Source organism: Arvicola amphibius, chromosome 10 (genome assembly GCF_903992535.2).
Source record: "Arvicola amphibius chromosome 10, mArvAmp1.2, whole genome shotgun sequence".
NCBI classification, from domain to species: domain Eukaryota; kingdom Metazoa; phylum Chordata; class Mammalia; order Rodentia; family Cricetidae; genus Arvicola; species Arvicola amphibius.
In genome coordinates this window covers 88934984-88953151 of record NC_052056.1, presented here as the reverse complement: position 1 = coordinate 88953151, position 18168 = coordinate 88934984, and the positions used below count along the sequence as shown (strand labels likewise).

The window sequence follows — 18168 nt, the reverse complement described above, 5'->3', positions numbered from 1 at the left end:
TCAGTATAACTTGGGAATGTTTTGGTTACTTTTTCTTCCTCTGCCAAAGCCACTGATCAACTTATTCCAGCCACAGGCTTAAAAAACAGCCAATATTTATTTCAAATGGATTTTTTTTTTTACATTGCCTTCCCCCACTTTGGAGGAAGCTGGCTTCCAACTCAGTTTGCAGGCAGGATAGCCTTAAATTTCTGATCCTCCTGCCGCTAACTCCCAAGCGCTGGGAGTGACAGGCATGTGCCAGCACGCTCAGTTTATCCACGCTTTTGGGGATCGAACCCAGGGCTTCTTGGTGGTAGATACATACTCTCCCAACTGAAACACAGTCAGAGCCTTTAGACCACTTTGAATCCCTCTTTTGATTAGAACGTCAGTTCAGACAGTCTCCTAAAGTGTGAGTTTGTCAGCACATTACTTGGGTATGTGTGGAGCCCCATCTGTTCACTTGGCAGTGGGTTTGCCGTGGCCTCCACAGCTGAAGGCCACATAGCAGCTTGGGGTGGGCAGCTGCCAACGAGCCAACACCACTCAATACCTAAACCTTCTTCTCTCCTGGCATCTGGTGGCTGTGATTCATTCGGATTTCGTGTTTGCATGCTTGGACATGGATTTTGTGCATCGGGCACCACACCCACCGCGTGGGCTTCCCACATAAGACAGCCCTTCATATCCAGCTCCTCTTTATTTTGCCACGACAGACAGTTGTTTTATAATGCAACTCATTACTTTGGAATTTCTTTAACTTTATCAGAAACAAAGCAAAACAGAATTGCCAGGCGTGCCCATAATGCCTGAACTTGGAAGGCTGAGGCAGGAGGACCCCCAAAAGTTCGAAGCCAGCCAGGGGTATATAGCAAGGCCTTAATTAAGTAAAGGGGGGGGAGGGAGTCTGCGAGATGACTCAGCGAGTAGACACTTGCTGTAAAGTTGACGTAAGGGCTGGCAATATGACTCAGCAGGTAAGGGTGCTTGTCACTCAGCCTAAAGACCTGAGTTCAAACACGAGGACACACGAGGAGCAAAACCAAGACTGACCCCTAAAAGTTGTCCTCTGACTCACACACACATATCAGAGTGCACGATTCCCTCCCCCAAATAAATGTAATGGAAAAAAACAAAAACAAAATATCCCATTCTGCCTAATTATAGAAGTTCAGGAAATTAAAACAAGTATAAAGAACAAAAATGATCTTCAGTTTTATTGATATAAATAACAATAAGTAGCATTGTATTTATTACATTTCCTGCAGCTTTTCTCTATGACTATAAATGGATTTAACAGATGACTATAAAGAGTTGCATAATAGATGAATATAAATGAATTTATAATAGCGGTAGAACATCTATGTAATTACACCATAAATCCAATCTCTAGAGTGGCTTCTCCAGTGACTAAAAGGTAATGACATTATTTTTAATAATTGTACAATATCCCATCCTTACAGCTGCACTTGCTGACGGATTTGGGGTGATAGATCTGTAGACACAGAATTAATTTTTACAGGATTTATGTTTGTTTTCTTTTATCATTTATTTGTGTGTGTGTGTGTGTGTGTGTGTGTGTGCACGCACACACATGCAAGCTAGCCTGTCCAAGGAGGCTGGAAGTAGGCGTCAGGTTCTTGGGAGCTGGAGTTACAGGCCTTTGTGAGCTGCCAGCCAGGGGTTCTAGAATTCAAGCTCCAGTCCTCAGGACAGAACAGCAAGCTTTCTTAACAAGTACAACTTCCTGGTAGTATATGGGTTTACCCATTTAACTCATTTAAAAACTTATTGGATTGTTACGGTTATTTACTTGTTGTAGGTGCACACGTGCAACTGCATGCATGTGGAGACAGGCGGATAAAACCTCACGGGACTTGTTTTTTCTCCTTCCGTTACGTAGTTCCGCGGGGTTGAACTCAGGCATCAGCCTTGGTGGCAGGCACCCCTACTTGCTGAGCCTTATTGCCAGCCCTTAACTCACTCCTAAGAGCAACTGGTGGCGCGAAACCAAATCCTGGGGAGGATGCAAGCATGGACCACATACCCGCATTACACAGATACAGTCACACCAGTTAGAACTAAATCACAGACACTGAAGTTCCATGGGCTGCAAGAGCTCCTCCCCCCAGCAGCAAATTAACTGGGTAAGCTGACATCAATTAATGCTAAGCTGTAAATAATTGACCAGCTGGCTGATGAAGTTTCAGCCAATTGTTTTCCATACTCCACTTCCTGTTGCTACGCCACGCTTCCAGTTTTCCACACTTCTCTTCTGGTTTTCTGTGTTCTCCCACATGCCCCCGACACCTCCCATCCACCCCATCTCTAGATTTTCTACGTGCTGTTTGATGACATTCTTGGTCGGAGTTCTCAAAGCCAGCGCTCGTTCCAACGGCTGTCCCACACCTGAATCCCAGTTTTGTGTTTGTTCACACAAGCTCTACTAACTTTAATTGGTCAAAGGAACCTTCCTTTTGGCAGTGATTAAAGAGAAAACTCTTATCGTGTTATTTTTCGATTATTGCTCCTTTGATACTTTTGCCCTTTCTCCTGCCTCAGCCTGGCAGCTGCTGGGAATACAGATGAACGCTAACATGCCCAGCTCACGGACTGTTGCCTGGTGGGTAATGAAAGTATCTCATGGACTGGGGATGTCGCCCTGTGGGTAGAGCGGACAACTGGAACGCATGGAGTCATGGGTTCCATCCTCAGCATCTCATATACCACACGGCTGAAATGCTGCACCCCTGTAATCCTAACACCCAGGAGGGGGAGGCAGAAGGATCAGGAGTTCAAGGTCATCTTTGACCACACAGCTAGTCAAGGTTATCTTGGAATACATGAAGACTTTGTCTCCAAAATGGGAGAAAAATTCAAAGGAGGTCTAGAGGGATAGCTCAGTGGTAGAATGCTTGCCTAGGATGTGCAAGGCCCTGAGTTCAAATGCCAGTGTCGCAATAAACAATCTCCCAGTGGTCCTTTGTTCCTACACTCATGTCCCTATTGCCCTAGTCTCCATTTTCATATTGCTTTAACAATGCTCTTTACATATGACTTATTTATATTTATCAGTTGCTGTGTTCCGGTCTATTTGTTTTCTGTTACTTTTCAAGTATATAATTTTTATGTCCATCACTTTAATGCTTAGAAAGCCATTAACTATTAGAAGGAGAATTATGTCAACCAATTAAACTTGAGTTTGAGCAAAGAAAAAAATAGTTTATAAATTAAATAGGTCAAAGATCAGAGCTCCTGCCTCAGCCTGCCAGGTGATGGGCTTATAGACACATACCAACTGCTAGTAAACTATTTCCACACATGTACTGAAAGTATCTCATGGGCTGGAGATGTGACTCAGTAGGTTATGTATTCGGTTTTGAGTTAAATTTTTGGTCATTGGTCAGAATCTTTTTACTGCTGCCAGTTTTTTGTTTTGTCTTTTTGTGATCCCCCACATGCAGCTAACCCCCATCTAATACCATAACCCACAGTTTGAGAAGTGGTAAGTCTATAAAACCTGATAGTTGCAAATTTTTGTTTTTTTAAAAAAATATTTTTAAAATTGTTTTTAATTAACTCCAGCCAAGTGGAGGTGGCTGCCAACTGGACAGTGTTCATAGAAAAAAAAATGGGAGAGAGAAAACAAGTGAACTCGCTACGGCTTATTCAATTAAGTAGCCAGTTGGTTATAGTTTAATTAGCTATGTGGTTGCAGGGCTTCCGGCAAACAACCACATCAGAGATTGGTCTGGTTGTGGAGCCTCGTTCTGTGCCAGTACTGAGTTCAGATCTATGGCTCCCTGTTCATTTTTCTTTACCCCTTCCCACCAAGAAACTAACGAGAGAGCTGGCGAGATGGTTCTGTGGTAAGCGGATGGCTACACAAGAATGAGGGCCTGAGTTCGAACCCCAGAGCCCACCTAACAAAGATAAAATTTAACCTAAAAAAGCTAGGCATTGTCATGTGTGCTTACAATCTCCACACCGGGAAGATACAAACAGGAGACTCCCTGAGGGTTGCTGGCCAGCCAGCTCATCTAGTCAGGGAGCTCCGAGTTCAGTGTGGGAGTGTCTCAGAAAAGCAAGGTGGATTGTGCCCAAGGAATGACAAGGTTTGTCTTCTGGCCTCTAAACACATGCATATACATGTGCAAATGAATAAACATACATAGGTATACCTGTGTACAAGAACACACACAAACGTACAACAAGGTTAAAGCACACTGTTGCATAATTTCTCTATACTTTAAAGCCAGATTGGGAGGCTGAAGAGATGGCTCAGCTGTTAAGAGTACAAACTACTCTTACAGGAGTTCAAGTCCTGGCACCTACACTCTAGGTCCCTCACGGTCATCTGAAATTCTGTCTCCAAGAGCTCCGATACCTCTAACTTCCAAAGGGATCCTATAATCACACACACATACCCCCACACAAACACAAACAAATACATGTAATTTAAAAAAATCTTTAGAAAATATAACCATATGAAATTATTGTGTTTTATAGACTCCTGGTTCTCAAACGGTGGGTGTGACACCAGATGGGGTCAACCGTATGTGGGGACCACAAAAACCTGGTGACAGGAAAAAGATTCTGACCAGACAACAGCCAGAAGGTTAATGCAAAATCCAACCCATAATCAGCTCAATGTGTTTCTGGATGCACCCATTGGGGGTGGGACTTCCCTGAAACCTTGGTTCTGCACACACCATGCGTGCACCATGTGTGCCATCACACCGCAATCACCAACCTCCTGAGAAGCCCGGGCTCTGACTGGAGAGCACGGCGTGTTATGGACAGCAGCGTTTGCACTGTGCACGCAAAGCCTCCTCCTCTTCCAGAAACATAATGGCTTCATTACTGCCGAGAAAGATCTGTTAGATTTTCCAATGTCGCTCCTCAGCATGCACATATCTAATTAGTATACTCTGGGGTTGTAGGGTTCTAAAGCATTGGATTTTAAAAATTGATCTTCAAGTTGATGACTTAAATTTCATTTAAAAACAAAAAAACTGTTGCAGTGAATTTTGGCTTGGGATTAAGACAGTCTCCAGCAAACTTCTCTCCTTCTGAACGACATGTTTATGCAAAGTGGTGTTCCTATCACATATCAATTCTGGAAAAAAGTTTGACACTGTGTCTTGCAGTGTCAAATGCTCACATAACATTTAATTCTTGTGTAAAAACAAACAGGCACATTTATCTCATCAATATGCAAATCTGCCTTTCCTTTAATAAACGGTAAAGCGATTATACACAAAAGTTTTTTAAAACACGCTTTTTTCCCCAAAATTTATTTTTAATTATTTCTATATTTGGCATGTGCACATGTGCACACGTGCCTGCAGAGGCCTGAGAAGGGTTTGTCCCCTGAGCTGGAGAGCCAGGCCGTATTGTCAGCTCTGCTGGCAATCAGATTCCTCGGCAGGAGCAGTCGATACAAGTTCTTACCACCGCGCTAGCTCTCAAGCCCCGGTGATGCATTTCTTCAGGATGTACGTCATAAACAAATGCTTGCTTCGTACATCTCTTTCATCCATCTACATACACGGTGCACATAAAAATAGTTCAGGTGATGACAGCCTGCCTCTGAGTCCCTGGGACCCACATAGAGGGAGGAGAGAACGCCAGAGGGGCTGTCCTCTTAACTCCACACAGTGTTGTACACACACCTAAATTTTTTTAAAAAAAATCACTTAATCCATTAATTGAGGGGAAACCCTCTTAGGTGAGAAGGGTTAAAGAGTAGAAACCCCTTAAGAAGCCTTGATACTCTTAAAATGTGGTAAATAAGGAATAATTCAAATTACCAAGCTAGAAGGAAGCGAAGACCACAGCATTACAGTAGATAAGGCTGGCTACTCCATTCCTTGAACGTCTTTGAACTCAGAGCCTCTCAGCTCCATCACCCGGGGGGTGCAGACACCAAGCTCTTCGGTTTTCTGATGCTGATGCCCTGGGGTGTAGGTTCAGGATATTTGCCTTCTAACAAGTCCCAAGTGATGATGCCACTGTGGCTGCGCTCAGAACACCATGGTGGGAAACCGTGCCATTCCAGACGCCGCCCGTGTCCCTAGTTCACACCTAGGAGAATGACTTTGGGCACTCAGGAGCTTGCCGTCGGTCGAACAGGCGTGGTGATGGACATTGCTGAGGAGAGATACTCGGGTACCATCGGAGGAAGAAGGGAAGAGCTGCAGTGTGGATCCGGGACTCCGAGAGAGTGGCAGGTTGACACAATATTAGAGGAGAAACACCCAGCTGGTGCCAGATGTGAGGAGTGAAGGAGGTGCTAGGAAAAGCTGAGTTAATTCTCAAGAGAAAGAAGTGAGGCTGTCCCAGCAGATCACTCCTGTCATCTCAGCTACTTAGGAGGCCAAGGAAGAAGTACCCCCAAGATTGAATACAGTCTGGGTGCAGAGGGAGGTCAAGGTCAGTTGTAGCAACTCAGCGAGACCCGACCCAGAGTTGGGGGTGTAGCTCAGTGGTAGATGGCTCACCCAGCATGTGTGAGACCCTGGGTAAAGCCCTAGAACCCTCCACACACAGACAGAGACAGCCAGAGAGACAGAGAGAGGAAGGAGAAGAGAGAAAGAAGGCAGGGAGGGAGGACAGAGGAAGAGAAGAGAGAAGGGAAGCGGAAGGAAGGAAAGGATGGAGGTGAGGAGGACGGAGGGAGGAGAAGAGGGAAGAGGAAAGAAAAGAGAAGAAGGAAGATCTGAAAGAAATGTTCTGCTGTTTTCCACGCCTTTGGCCCATGCAACAAACACAGAAATGAACACCCGTATCGTTTCACACACCTATTTCCCCTGCATCTCCTTCAGCAGCCAGCCTCACGCAGGTAACCTCTGGTCTTACACATTAAAAAAAAAAAAAACCCACATAGCTATTAATAGACACAACTAGCTGGAGTCTGCTGCTTCTTTACTTTAACTTTTCCTCTCAATTATGGAAGTAACATATGCCCACTGTTGAAATTTTAGAAAACACCTCCATCCTCCTACCAGAGAATGTCACTGTCAACATCTTAGCCCATCCCCATTCAATTCTTAAAGGCATAGCAGATTTTTCATGTTAATTAACATGCAGCTTTGTAAATTTTTCTTACACTTCATGAACACTGGGCATTGGGAACCCTTAGCTGCCTATGAGTCAAAAGTTCTGAGCTAAGTTTCCACCTATGTCTGCCATGGCTATAGAAACAGCATGTCTAGCATCCCAGGCAGAATCAAAGCCAAGGCTTGGGAACAATTTTTTAATTAGGGCTTTAATAAAGGATTTAATTTTAATTGTGTGTATTAGGGCGTGGGGTATATGTACGTGTGAGTGCAGTGCCCATGGAGTCCAGAAGGTGCTGAATCCCCTGCAACTGGAGTTACAGACAGTTGTGAGCTACCCAGCCTGGGCGCTAGAAACCAGACTCTGGGTTCTTTATAAAAGCAGTACACTCTCTGAACCATGGAGCCATCTCCCCAGCCCAGTGTGTTTGGATTACCAAAAAGACCACGAGTCCAGGACATAAGCAGAAATGGAAAGGTAGGGGAGGGGTAGAGAAGACACAAGACACAGCAATAATTGGGGGTGGAGGGAAAGAAGCCAAGTCTTCTTGGGGAGCAGCTGCAGGTACTAAGCGATTTTCCCACAGATGGGGAGGGGTGGGTAGCTAAGAGTGGCATCGAGCAATCCTTTGTCTTTATTCAGGCATAAAACAACCATTTTGGTGAGCAGGTCTTGGGATTATTTTGGGATTGTGATTTGTGCACGGATGGGAGGGGGTCAGAGGTCACACTCAACTGTCATTCCTTGGATGCTTTCTACCTTGTTTTCTTCAGACAGAGTCTCCCACCAAGTAGGATAAGCTGACTGGTCAGTTAGACCCCAGGGATCCATCTGTCTCTACCGTCCAGGGCCCAGGATGGGGTTACTAACCATTATGCCAAATTCTGTTTGTTTGTTTGTTTGGTTGGTTGGTTGGTTTTTGGTTTTTCAAGACAGGGTTTCTCTGTAGCTTTGGAGCCTGTCCTGGAACTAGCTCTTGTAGACTAGGCTGGCCTAGAACTCACGGAGATCCACCTGCCTCTGCCTCCGAGTGCTGGGATTAAAGGCGTGTGCCACCACCACCCAGCTGTTTGTTTTTTTTTTTTTTTTTTTTTTTTAAAAAACATGGGTTCTGGGAATCAAACCTCATGTTGATATAGCAAACACCCTACTGACTGAGTCATCTCCCCAAGCTCCAACTTGTATACTTTTATGCTAGGACTTTGTCTTGGATACTGCACAGATCTGTATAACAAGCTCGACATTGTCACAATCTAAGAAGTGAATGTGAACCCTGCCCACTCCACCCTCCCCTCGCCCCTACCCCCACCCTGCATTGTATGTTGACTGCTCAGCACCCTGTTGGTGGTGTTATTTTGGGAGGATCTGGAAAATAAGGTCCCTGGAGGGTTCTGTCCTTGAGGGTCCATTAATTCTGGTCACTTCCTGCTTCATGTAGAGATTACAGGTGTGTAGCAGTAGGCCTGGGCTTTTATGTGGTGCTGGTGATCGAACCAAGGACTGCATGCATGCTAGGCTAGCTCTTTACCAGCAAAGCCACACTCCCAGGCCACCCTTTCAACAGTTTAAGTCCCACAAACAACTCTCTCCTCAGTGTGGAAGCCCTGTCTCCTTTTCTTAAGAAAGAAACCAGACTGAGAAGGTGGCTATGTGACCACCAGGGTCAACAGTGTTGTTTAATCCACTGAGGTCCTTGTTATTATCCTTCTGACTGTTTGTCATCTACAGACTAGTAGAAAATCCCAGCACAGGTCCAGAGGTCAAGAAGGAGATAATGTAGAAGGCTTCTTGTAACAAAGGAGCTCATATAGACACTGAACAGTAACTGGCTCTCCCCTCCCCCATCTAAGGGCCATCTCTATGAGACATTCCAGACTACAGCTGAGGTCCTGGTGCGTGATACAAAGGATACATTAGTATCAATAGTGGAGTGCTGAGGACCACATCCCTCATGGTCACAAAGCAAACAGCCTTGTTTTGTAGCCATTTCTCTCCTGGAAGGAAGCCTCTTAACAGGCAGGAGGCAAAGGAAGCTTACAAGGCTCAGAAAGTTCCCGAGATTTACAAGATTCACAAGGCCCAGGGTGAAATAAGCAGGAACAGTGGCAGGAGAGAGGAGCCTCTTTACTCCGAGCTGTTTGCAAGTTCTGAATGGAGCTCCAGGGATGCGGCTTGTTTGAGCTGTTACCCATGCCATAGTGGGTATTCCACTAACACAGGGGCCTTTGCGTGTCCCATGCCCCTCCCCGACATGACTGAAATAACCCCAGGAAGCTCATGAGGTTGCTAAGTTGACTTTCATCTGCCATTGGTTCCCTATCATGGGATAAGTAGTCATTTGCTGAGGTCTCCCCGGGAATTTGAGCACCAAGGCCATCCTGCAATCCTGGATCGAAAGCTTTTCAGCCTCTTCCTTTCTTCCTTCCCATCACTGCAATGCATCAAGCCCCAAGGTCAACTTCAAACACAATTTCACATTTCCTCCCTCATAATATCCCCGCAATAACCTAAAATACTCCGAAATTTGATACACGGAAAAAGGGAAGAATACAGTAAAGTTTCCAAAGTTCTTAGCTCAGTTGGGGGGAGGGGGTGTAGGTGCCTATAATTCCAGCACTCGAGGCTGAGGCAGCAGAATTAGATACACAGCAGGACCCTGTCTCCAAAAGATAACAAAAGCTCTGGCAGGGGAGATAGCTCAGTCGCTAAAGTATTTGCTGTGCAAACAGGAGGACCAGAAGAATTCCACTCCCAGGACCCTTGCAAAACTCCAGGTGTGGCAGCAGGTGCTTGTAGAACCCCAGCACTGAAGCAACAGAGACTCACTGGCCTGCTAGCCCATGGTGATTGGCAAGCCCATGAGAGACCCTGTATGGGGACGGGGGACTTAGGACAACACCTGAGGTCACCTTTGGGCTTCTACATGTACGCAGCCACACACATACACCAGTTTTCCAAGTTATAACCTACTATCTAAGAGGGTCCTATACTGGATGCCAGGGACTCTGAGTCTCACACACAGGCACAGAATACCCTTGTTGGATTAGACAGGTCATCTAGAACATGACTTGCAGGCTATGTCCTTTAGGAAGGAAGCCGTGGGTAGAGTAAGTTACATCCCACCCTCACCAATACCAATTCCCTGGCCTAATGCGGCAATGCAGTATGTCATAATTTTAGGACTAGTACCAAGTGATAAACAGTTGCTTTTTTTTTTATCAGAATCATACTTGATTTTATTTTACTCTTGGCAATGCAGGCTAGAACACCAGGAAGGTAAGAGCATCAGAAAACAGATTTAATTAGGAAGATGAGCTCAGTGCTTAGTCAGACTTCTTGTCCAGGATGTAGAGAAGAACCTCCCTACCTTTGGGTGTTCTCTAAGGTAGGAGGAATTCAAAGCTTAAGGAAAAGCGAGGCTTGTGGCAGCAATATCAGATCAGGAGTGGAAACTTGGGCTGGGGAGATAGCTCAGTCAGTAAGTGCTTGCTTAGCAAGCCTGAGGGCTCCAGCTCACTTCCCAGCAGTCATGTTACATGTTAACAGCTGGGCAGGTATGTCCTTGTGATTCTGGTTGGGGGAGGCAGGGACAGGTAAATCCTTGAGACTTTCTAGCCAGTTGGCCTAGCCTAATTGATAAGCCCCAGTGAGAGACTCTGCCATATAACAAAGTGGCCAGATCCTGGGGAACAATGCCTAAAGCTGATTTCCAGTTTCCACACACATATGTGCATACTTGGAACACATACACACATGTGCACACTGGAACACACACATGTGCACACTGGAACACACACATGTGCACACTGGAACACACGTACGTGTGCACACTGGAGCACAGACACATGTGCACACTGGAACACACATACGTGTGCACACTGGAGCACAGGCACATGTGCACACTGGAACACACATGTGCACACTGGAACACACATAAACTAAGTCTTAAAGTCCACATGCCTTCTGCACTGCACTCTCTTCGACCCTCTCTTTGCTTTAAGAGAGGCCAGCATCATGTCAAGACGCTCAAATGGCACAATGGAGAGGCCCTTCTGTGGGGACCTGAGGACAGGTTGCCAGGCAGGGCAACGAGGCAGCCGAAAGTACGTCCCTGTGCCTTAGCCAAACCTTCTAATGACCACCACAGGCATCCCAAGGGCAAGCCTCTGAGAGAACCAGAGCCAAAGTACCCAGCTGGGCTACTCTCAGATTCATGACCCACTGAGACCGTGCCACTTGCCAGACACTCATTGCCATCTTCTGCTCCTCGATTATGATGGAGTGAGGAGCCACAGTTGAGTCCAAGAAACTTTGCTTGTGTGAGCACTAGGTACCAGCTATGACAGAAAGTGGTGCCAGTCTCTTAGCCTGGTGTCCTTGCTACAGCATCATCCCCTCCTGGAAAACTAGCAGCAGAAACCTGCCTTTCTGCTCCTTTCTGAGACTATCGGCCATTGCCGCTGACTAGAAAGATACATTCATGCAAATGTACCACTTGTGCATGTGCACACAGGTGCACAGCCTTGTCTGAACACCCCCCCCCAAGCATAGCGGCTGCGAGCATCTCTCTCTGCAGGGATGGCTGTGGCGGCTGTTTCACAGTTCCCTCATGCGGCTTCTCTCAGTGACCGGGCAGCGGAGCTTGGCTGCTGGGAACCGTTGCGTGTTTGCTAGTTGGGGAAGTAACTGCTGGAGAGGGAAGACATAATCGCGAGGCTCTGCATGCCAGGGCCCATTTAAATCTTACAAAGTGGGGAGGGGAGATGGCTCAGTTGGTAAAGTGCTTGCCTTACAAGCGGGAGGGCCTGAGTTTGACTCCCAGACTCCCCCCACCCACAAAACAAAGCAAAAGTATAGTGTCCTGAGTTTATAATCTGAGCAACTGGGGGAGGCTGAGACAGGAAGGTCCCAAGAGCTTGTTGACTGGTGAGGCTAGCTGAATCAGTGAATTCCAGGCCAGTGAGAGACCCTGCTCCAAAAACCAAAAGCAGATAGTTCCCGAAGGACACATATGTTCACACACACTCACATACATGCAGTCATACATGATACATAAAAATAAATAATCTCAGATCAATTTCCCCCTTGGTTCATTTCGCTGCACCCCATCTTTTCACTCCAGGGGTGGGAGACCGACAGTATAACGAACCCATAGAGAATCTGCGATCATATTAGCTAGCATGGCATAACCATGCTAAAGAGAGTCAGTGTCCCATTAGAAAATGTGGCCTGGTCCTGGAGATGCCATACTGTGAAGAATCTGTGGAGAATTGGGGCCTCCATGTAAGCTATGGATGTGATACCCACAATTCCTTCCTTCCTCTCTGAGATGGCTCTATTTGGGGATGTTATGGGATCTTGAGAAGATAAGTCATTAGAGTAAGGTCCTTGGGGGATATGATACCCGGCCCCTTCATGTTTTGCTCTCTGCTTCCTGTCCCTGTAAAGTGAGGGAACATCCTTCCTGTGCCATGCACTCCCATGTCCTGCCCAAACACAGACAGCCAAGTGACCATCCGAATCCTCTGAGACAGGGAGCCAAGATGAATCTTTCTTCCTCCAGATTGTGTCTGTCATCTATTATTGGCACAGCCGAAGGTATTTGTATACTTATTGTTTATGTGCTAGATGAGGCGTACCAGAGTAAGAGGAGAGATGAGGAAAAGGATTGCCAATCTGTCTTAGGAAAATATAGTTATGGAAAAAAAAACTCTCTTAAGAAATCAAAGAAATGCTGTGTTTGAATGGTGCTTGTATTTTTTTTAAATGTATTCTTTCCTAGTTTTTATTTTAGTTTTTCTTTTTGTTTGTTATTATTTTAGTTTGTTTTTTGGTTTGGGGAGACAGAGTCTCACACCCTGTAAACTTTACAGCCCAGGCTGGCTTCAAATTTATAGCAACCCTCCTGCATCATTCTCCTGAGTACTAAGACTCCAGGTATGTACCACACTGCCTGGTTTCAATCGTGTTTTAAGCACCTAAAAAGAAATTCAAGTCGATTGAACTTGACAACTCATCTGGCTCATGTTTTAAAAGCAAAGATTAATAACTCATTCCCCCAATTCCATAACCATGAAATAACAGTTACATCTTAGAACAGAGAAGTGATGTAAAGGTGATTTAGTGGCACTCTAATAATTAATGTAGGCATCAGTAATCTCCAACCAGAATTCACAAGACAGTAAATTGACAGCATTAGATAAGGCCATTGCGTCATATGAAGAGCATCCGTGCTGATGGGATCCAACCCGAGCTACCAGATACGCTGTCAGCAGGGAATCTCTTGGGATTGTCAGGTTTGAGCTAGCAGCTACTCAGGGTAAGCTCACCTGCCCACATTCTCCCTCCCTCCCTCCCTCCCTCCCTCCCTCCCTCCCTCCCTCCCTCTCTCCCTCCCTCCCTCCCTCCCTCTCTCTCTCTCTCTCTCCCCTGTTGTAGAAGGAATGAGGCCACCATGCTGTGATTGCCTGGGAATCTTCAACCCTTCCTTTCCCAGAGGAAGTTTACTGAACACCCTAAGCAACTGGACACTACAGGAATCACATCCAATGTGATGGGCACACAGTAACTGGAGGGACCAACTCCTGCCACTGAGGACAGACACAATCTGACCGCGAGCATATGCTACAGAGCCCTCAGCAAGCACACAGCGGTAGGACCACCAGCTCCGCTCTGGCTCATGGAACCCAATTCTCCTCAGAACTCCTCTAGCGCCTGTTCACCTAAGCCATTAGCAACTCTCCCAATGAGCCCCTTACCTAAAAGGATAACCTGCCTCAGTGTCTCTCCTAATCCCCTAAACTGAAAACATTCAGGGAGTTGTGTGAAATAATTTTCATAGATAACACCAATGTCCCCTTTTCAAGGTCCCCAAGACAAAGCCTCTCACGAGTTGGACATGGAAGAACTTCACTCCCACAAATTCAGACTCTCTCTGCTCCAAGGAAAAGATGTAAGGAGATAGCACACTTCTCGAAGCCCGAACTGAGAATGGCGTAGACTTCAACTGAGACACCGGATTCGAAGAGCACCCATCACTCCAGACAAAGAGAGGTCACTTCAGTCTGAAGAGACGCTCAAGACTTCATAGTCAAAGTCGGCTCATCCTAAAAGGCACAGTACTGCCAGACTGAAGCGTAGATGAACATCTCACTTACCTGCCAGAAGATGCTGTCTATCGTATTTCCAAGGAAACCATCACGACCTTCTGATGACACCAGCTTGGGCCCAAGAATTGTCATGAATTCATCAAAATCCACCTGCCCGTCTCCTGGAAGGAGAAAAGAGGTATGAGTGGGAAAGTACCAGAAGTGTGATCAACAGCCCCTGATGCAGTAAACACCTCTGCTTTTTCTCCTTGACATGACCTAAATATAATAAAAACAGCTGGTGATGTAACTGAGAATTGTTTAACACTGGTTAATTTTTTTTCCTAATTCTGGAGATTGAACCCAGGTGCCCAAGCATCCTAGGCAAGTGCTCTATCACTGAGTCACACTCCAGCCCCTCACTGGGGGATTCTAGGTAGGTGCTCTACCACTGAGCTACACCCCAGCCCCTCGCTGAGAGATTTTAGGCAGGGGCTCTACCACTGAGCCACACCCCAGGCCCTCACTGGGGGGTTCTAGGCAGGGGCTCTACCACTGAGCCACACCCCAGCCTGTCACTGGGGGATTCTAGGCAGGTGCTCTACCACTGAGCCACACCCCAGCCCTTCACTGGGGGATTCTAGGCAGGGGCTCTACCACTGAGCCACACCCCAGCCCCTCACTGGGGGATTCTAAGCTGGTGTTCACCCCTAAGTCACAACCCCACCCCCTTACTAGGCAATTCTAGAAAAGCATTCTACCACTGAGCCATAACCCCAACTCCCCACAGAAGGAATTTAGATAGGTACTTGTCCTAGGTAGGTGAAATTGTTGCTGTTCACTTGAATCAAGCTTCTTTGAGAAGAGGAAACAACTGAGAAAATACCCACAGAAGATAGGTCTGTAGCCAAATCAGCGAGGCATTTCCTTGATTAATGGTTGATGTGGGAGAGTTTACCCCACTGTGGGTGGTGCTACCCCTAGGAAGGTGGTTCTGGATGGTATAAGCAAGCTGAGCAAGCGTGAGGAGCAAGCCAGTAAGCGGCACTCCTCCAGGGTCTCTGCTTCAGTGCCTATCTCCAAGTTCAGGCTTTTGCCCTGACTTTCCCTTCATGACTGATTATGATCCCGACATGTAAGTTGAAATAAAACCCTCTTTCCCAAGTTATTTTTGGTCATGGTGCTTTATCACAGCAATAGAAACCCTAAGACAGTAGTCTATACTAAACCAATATGTGCACTGACATATTCCAGGTAGGCACTGCCCTACCTCTGAACCACACCCCTAGGCCCTCACTGGAGGATTCTAAATAACCACTCAAGAGCTGAGCCACACTCCAACTCCATCCCCTCTATCCCTGAGCAGCATCCCTAGCCCTCTTTATACTTTTTGTTTAGAGACATGACCTTCAACTTGCAAGCCTTCAGCCTAGGCTCATGAATAACAGGTCTTCACTACCAAGGCCCGCTTTGTTTTAAAACATCAAAGTATCACAAGAAAGTGGCAATAATTAGGACAGCTAATAGTATGCATTTCTGCTCCTCTCTTGAAAAACAACCTGTAAGACTATTGTTGTTGTTGTTGGTTGTCTCGCGTAGCTAGGACTGGCTCAGACCTAGATGGAGCTGAGGGTGACACTAATGTCTGCTCATCCCATCCCATCCCATCCCATTCCCCAATGTGTGTGCCATCACACTGAGTTTACTTGGTGCTAGCTGCTGGACCCGTGGCTTTGTGCATGCTCCATAACAGGCTTGGTGGGATAATGCATTCAGGTTACGGCAATCATAATGCTGTCTCCATACCTAATCTTCCATAGAACTGGAGATTACTTTCCCCAAAGGTAATTCAATACTGCTTTACAAACTTCAGTGATAGTTTGACCTAAAACCAAGAAAATCACCTCAACATAACCTCCACGCCTGCTTATCTCTTTAGTACTCCCTCCACCCTCCACCATTGCATAAATAGTAACGTGTTGCTTTCACCGTTTTATGTACCTGTTGCTATGGCCCCTGGGGATGTCTTTACCCAAGGTCTACCTGGCACCTTGTTCTCAGAGGAGGAGCCACAATGCTCAGGTGTTTTATTGTGCTCCAGTTATGGACTGTAGGGCTCCCACCTGAACTGCATTATGTAGGGAAAGAGACCAAATCAGCTGAATAGCTATTTCCTCTGAAACAAAACACTCCCTCCTGGAGGGAGCATCATTAAGACTAGAAGAAGGCAACAAAACTTACAAGGCAAAGAAAGTCCCTAGAACTTACAAGACTCAAAAAAAAAAAACCCTGTCAGTGTTACATAAGCAGTTACTGGGCTGGGGCAGGGCATGTTTCCAACCTGTGTACCAAGTGCAGGGGGCTCCAGGGATGAAGCTGTTATGAGTCACTGCCCATGCTGGGCAGAATTTTGGTGATACAACTGCTCTGAGTCCCTTACGTTCCTGTAAGTAATCCCAGTAAACCCACTGGTTCCCAAAAGAAGACTACAGTGGACTCAATCTTTGGTTTGTCATCTGTGCTCCATTTGGGACAAACAGCTATCTGTTCACACCTCACCAGGAAAAGTCACCCAACAAGGCTTGAGACATCTATGCACATGGATGGCCAGAACAGCTATTCAGTGTGTGCTTGTAGAATGAGTAAGTGATGTCTCTTGTCTTCCCTTTGGTCAGCTAAGTATCACTGGTGCTTCTTCATGCTAGAGCTGATGCTAACCAGAGGGTGCTGTCAAGTCAACGTCACAGGCCAACGTAAACCTTCGGGGCATTGAGTGACCCTCAGCAAGTCATCAGCATGGCATTAGGGACACTTAGAAATGTTTAAACTGGTGACGCAGACTTATCGTAGCTCCAGATAACGAACACACACATAGCAGTGTGCCAAAATTCAGAGCTAAAGATTAATCTACTCTCCAAATATCTGTGTATCCAAAGAGCACTCATTCAAAACCTATGCCCATAGGCCAAGTGATTGTCATCACCAAGATGTCAATAACTCCATACAGATAGTCCAGGAACACATTTCCTCATAGATGGATCTTCTGGGAGGATCAGGGAGGTGTGGCAAGCCGGCGGGAAAGGGGAGATTAATCCACCAAATGAGGTGGAGCAGACAATAGACTGCTGCGTGGAAATCATTTTTTTCTCTCACCATTTGACAAGACAGAGGGAGCTGGGATTTCACCCTTGCTGGTGTGTTAAGGATGTGCACACAAACAAGGAGTTCACAGGAGCCATTCAGATTAGCAAGTACTTCTAAACAGAAAACTCCCCCGGTTCAGGCCAAGACACAGAGCCATGCCTTCTGATGCATTTGTTCTTGGGTATAAATAGGATCTATCAAGACAGGAAGAGAAGAAATAAGAAGGACGGGGAAGAGGAAGAATGGAAAGCTGAAGAAGAGGAGAAAGAAGAAATGGGGAAAAAGCTAGACAGGAAAAGAAGAAGAAGAGAAAGGAAAAGGAAGAAAAGACAGGAGAAGAATAAAGCAGATGAAAAGGAGGAGGAACTGGAAAGGGAAGAGGAGAAAGAAGAGGGAGGTGAGTATAGTGTGAAGATTAAGGAGGGGAGAAGAAGATGGAAGAAGAGAAGTAGGAAGGAGCATTAAGAAGCACTGGCTCCAACATTCCCTAAACATGCACTGTAGACACAGCTCAGAGTCACCATCCTGACTCACCCATGGTGAGCTCTGACATTCATAAAGTCTTTAAGCTTTAGCTCAATGACACAGGTCTCTTTGTGTGCAGACCTCATGAGATCTTAAGATGCTGGACAGTCACATCCCTGCTCATGGGCTAGTGGGCACTGTTCTCTCCCACTTGCAAGACGAGCAAGGTGGCTGACTTGCCCATGCTACTCATCCTGGGGAAGATAAAACTGTTTGGAAAATCCACCTTTCATTTAAGAGAGGAGGGGCCACCTACTTCTCCACCTGCGGCAGAGGATCAGATGAGCAAAGCACTGTTGCATCTCAAAGATCCTCTGGGAGTTCTGGTCCCACTCACAACAGCACCAGGCAGCACATGAGTAGATGC

General features: G+C 46.2%; 1 protein-coding gene across 1 annotated transcript in view; it reads right to left on the bottom strand.

Moving 5' to 3' along the window:
* Caln1 (calneuron 1) overlaps window positions 1–18168 on the bottom strand; it is a 406549-nt gene that overhangs the window by 153592 nt on the left and 234789 nt on the right. The window contains exon 4 of the mRNA XM_038346761.1: window positions 14202–14314. Coding sequence (XP_038202689.1) covers window positions 14202–14314 — 113 coding nt within the window. The remainder of the gene's footprint in view (window positions 1–14201; window positions 14315–18168) is intronic.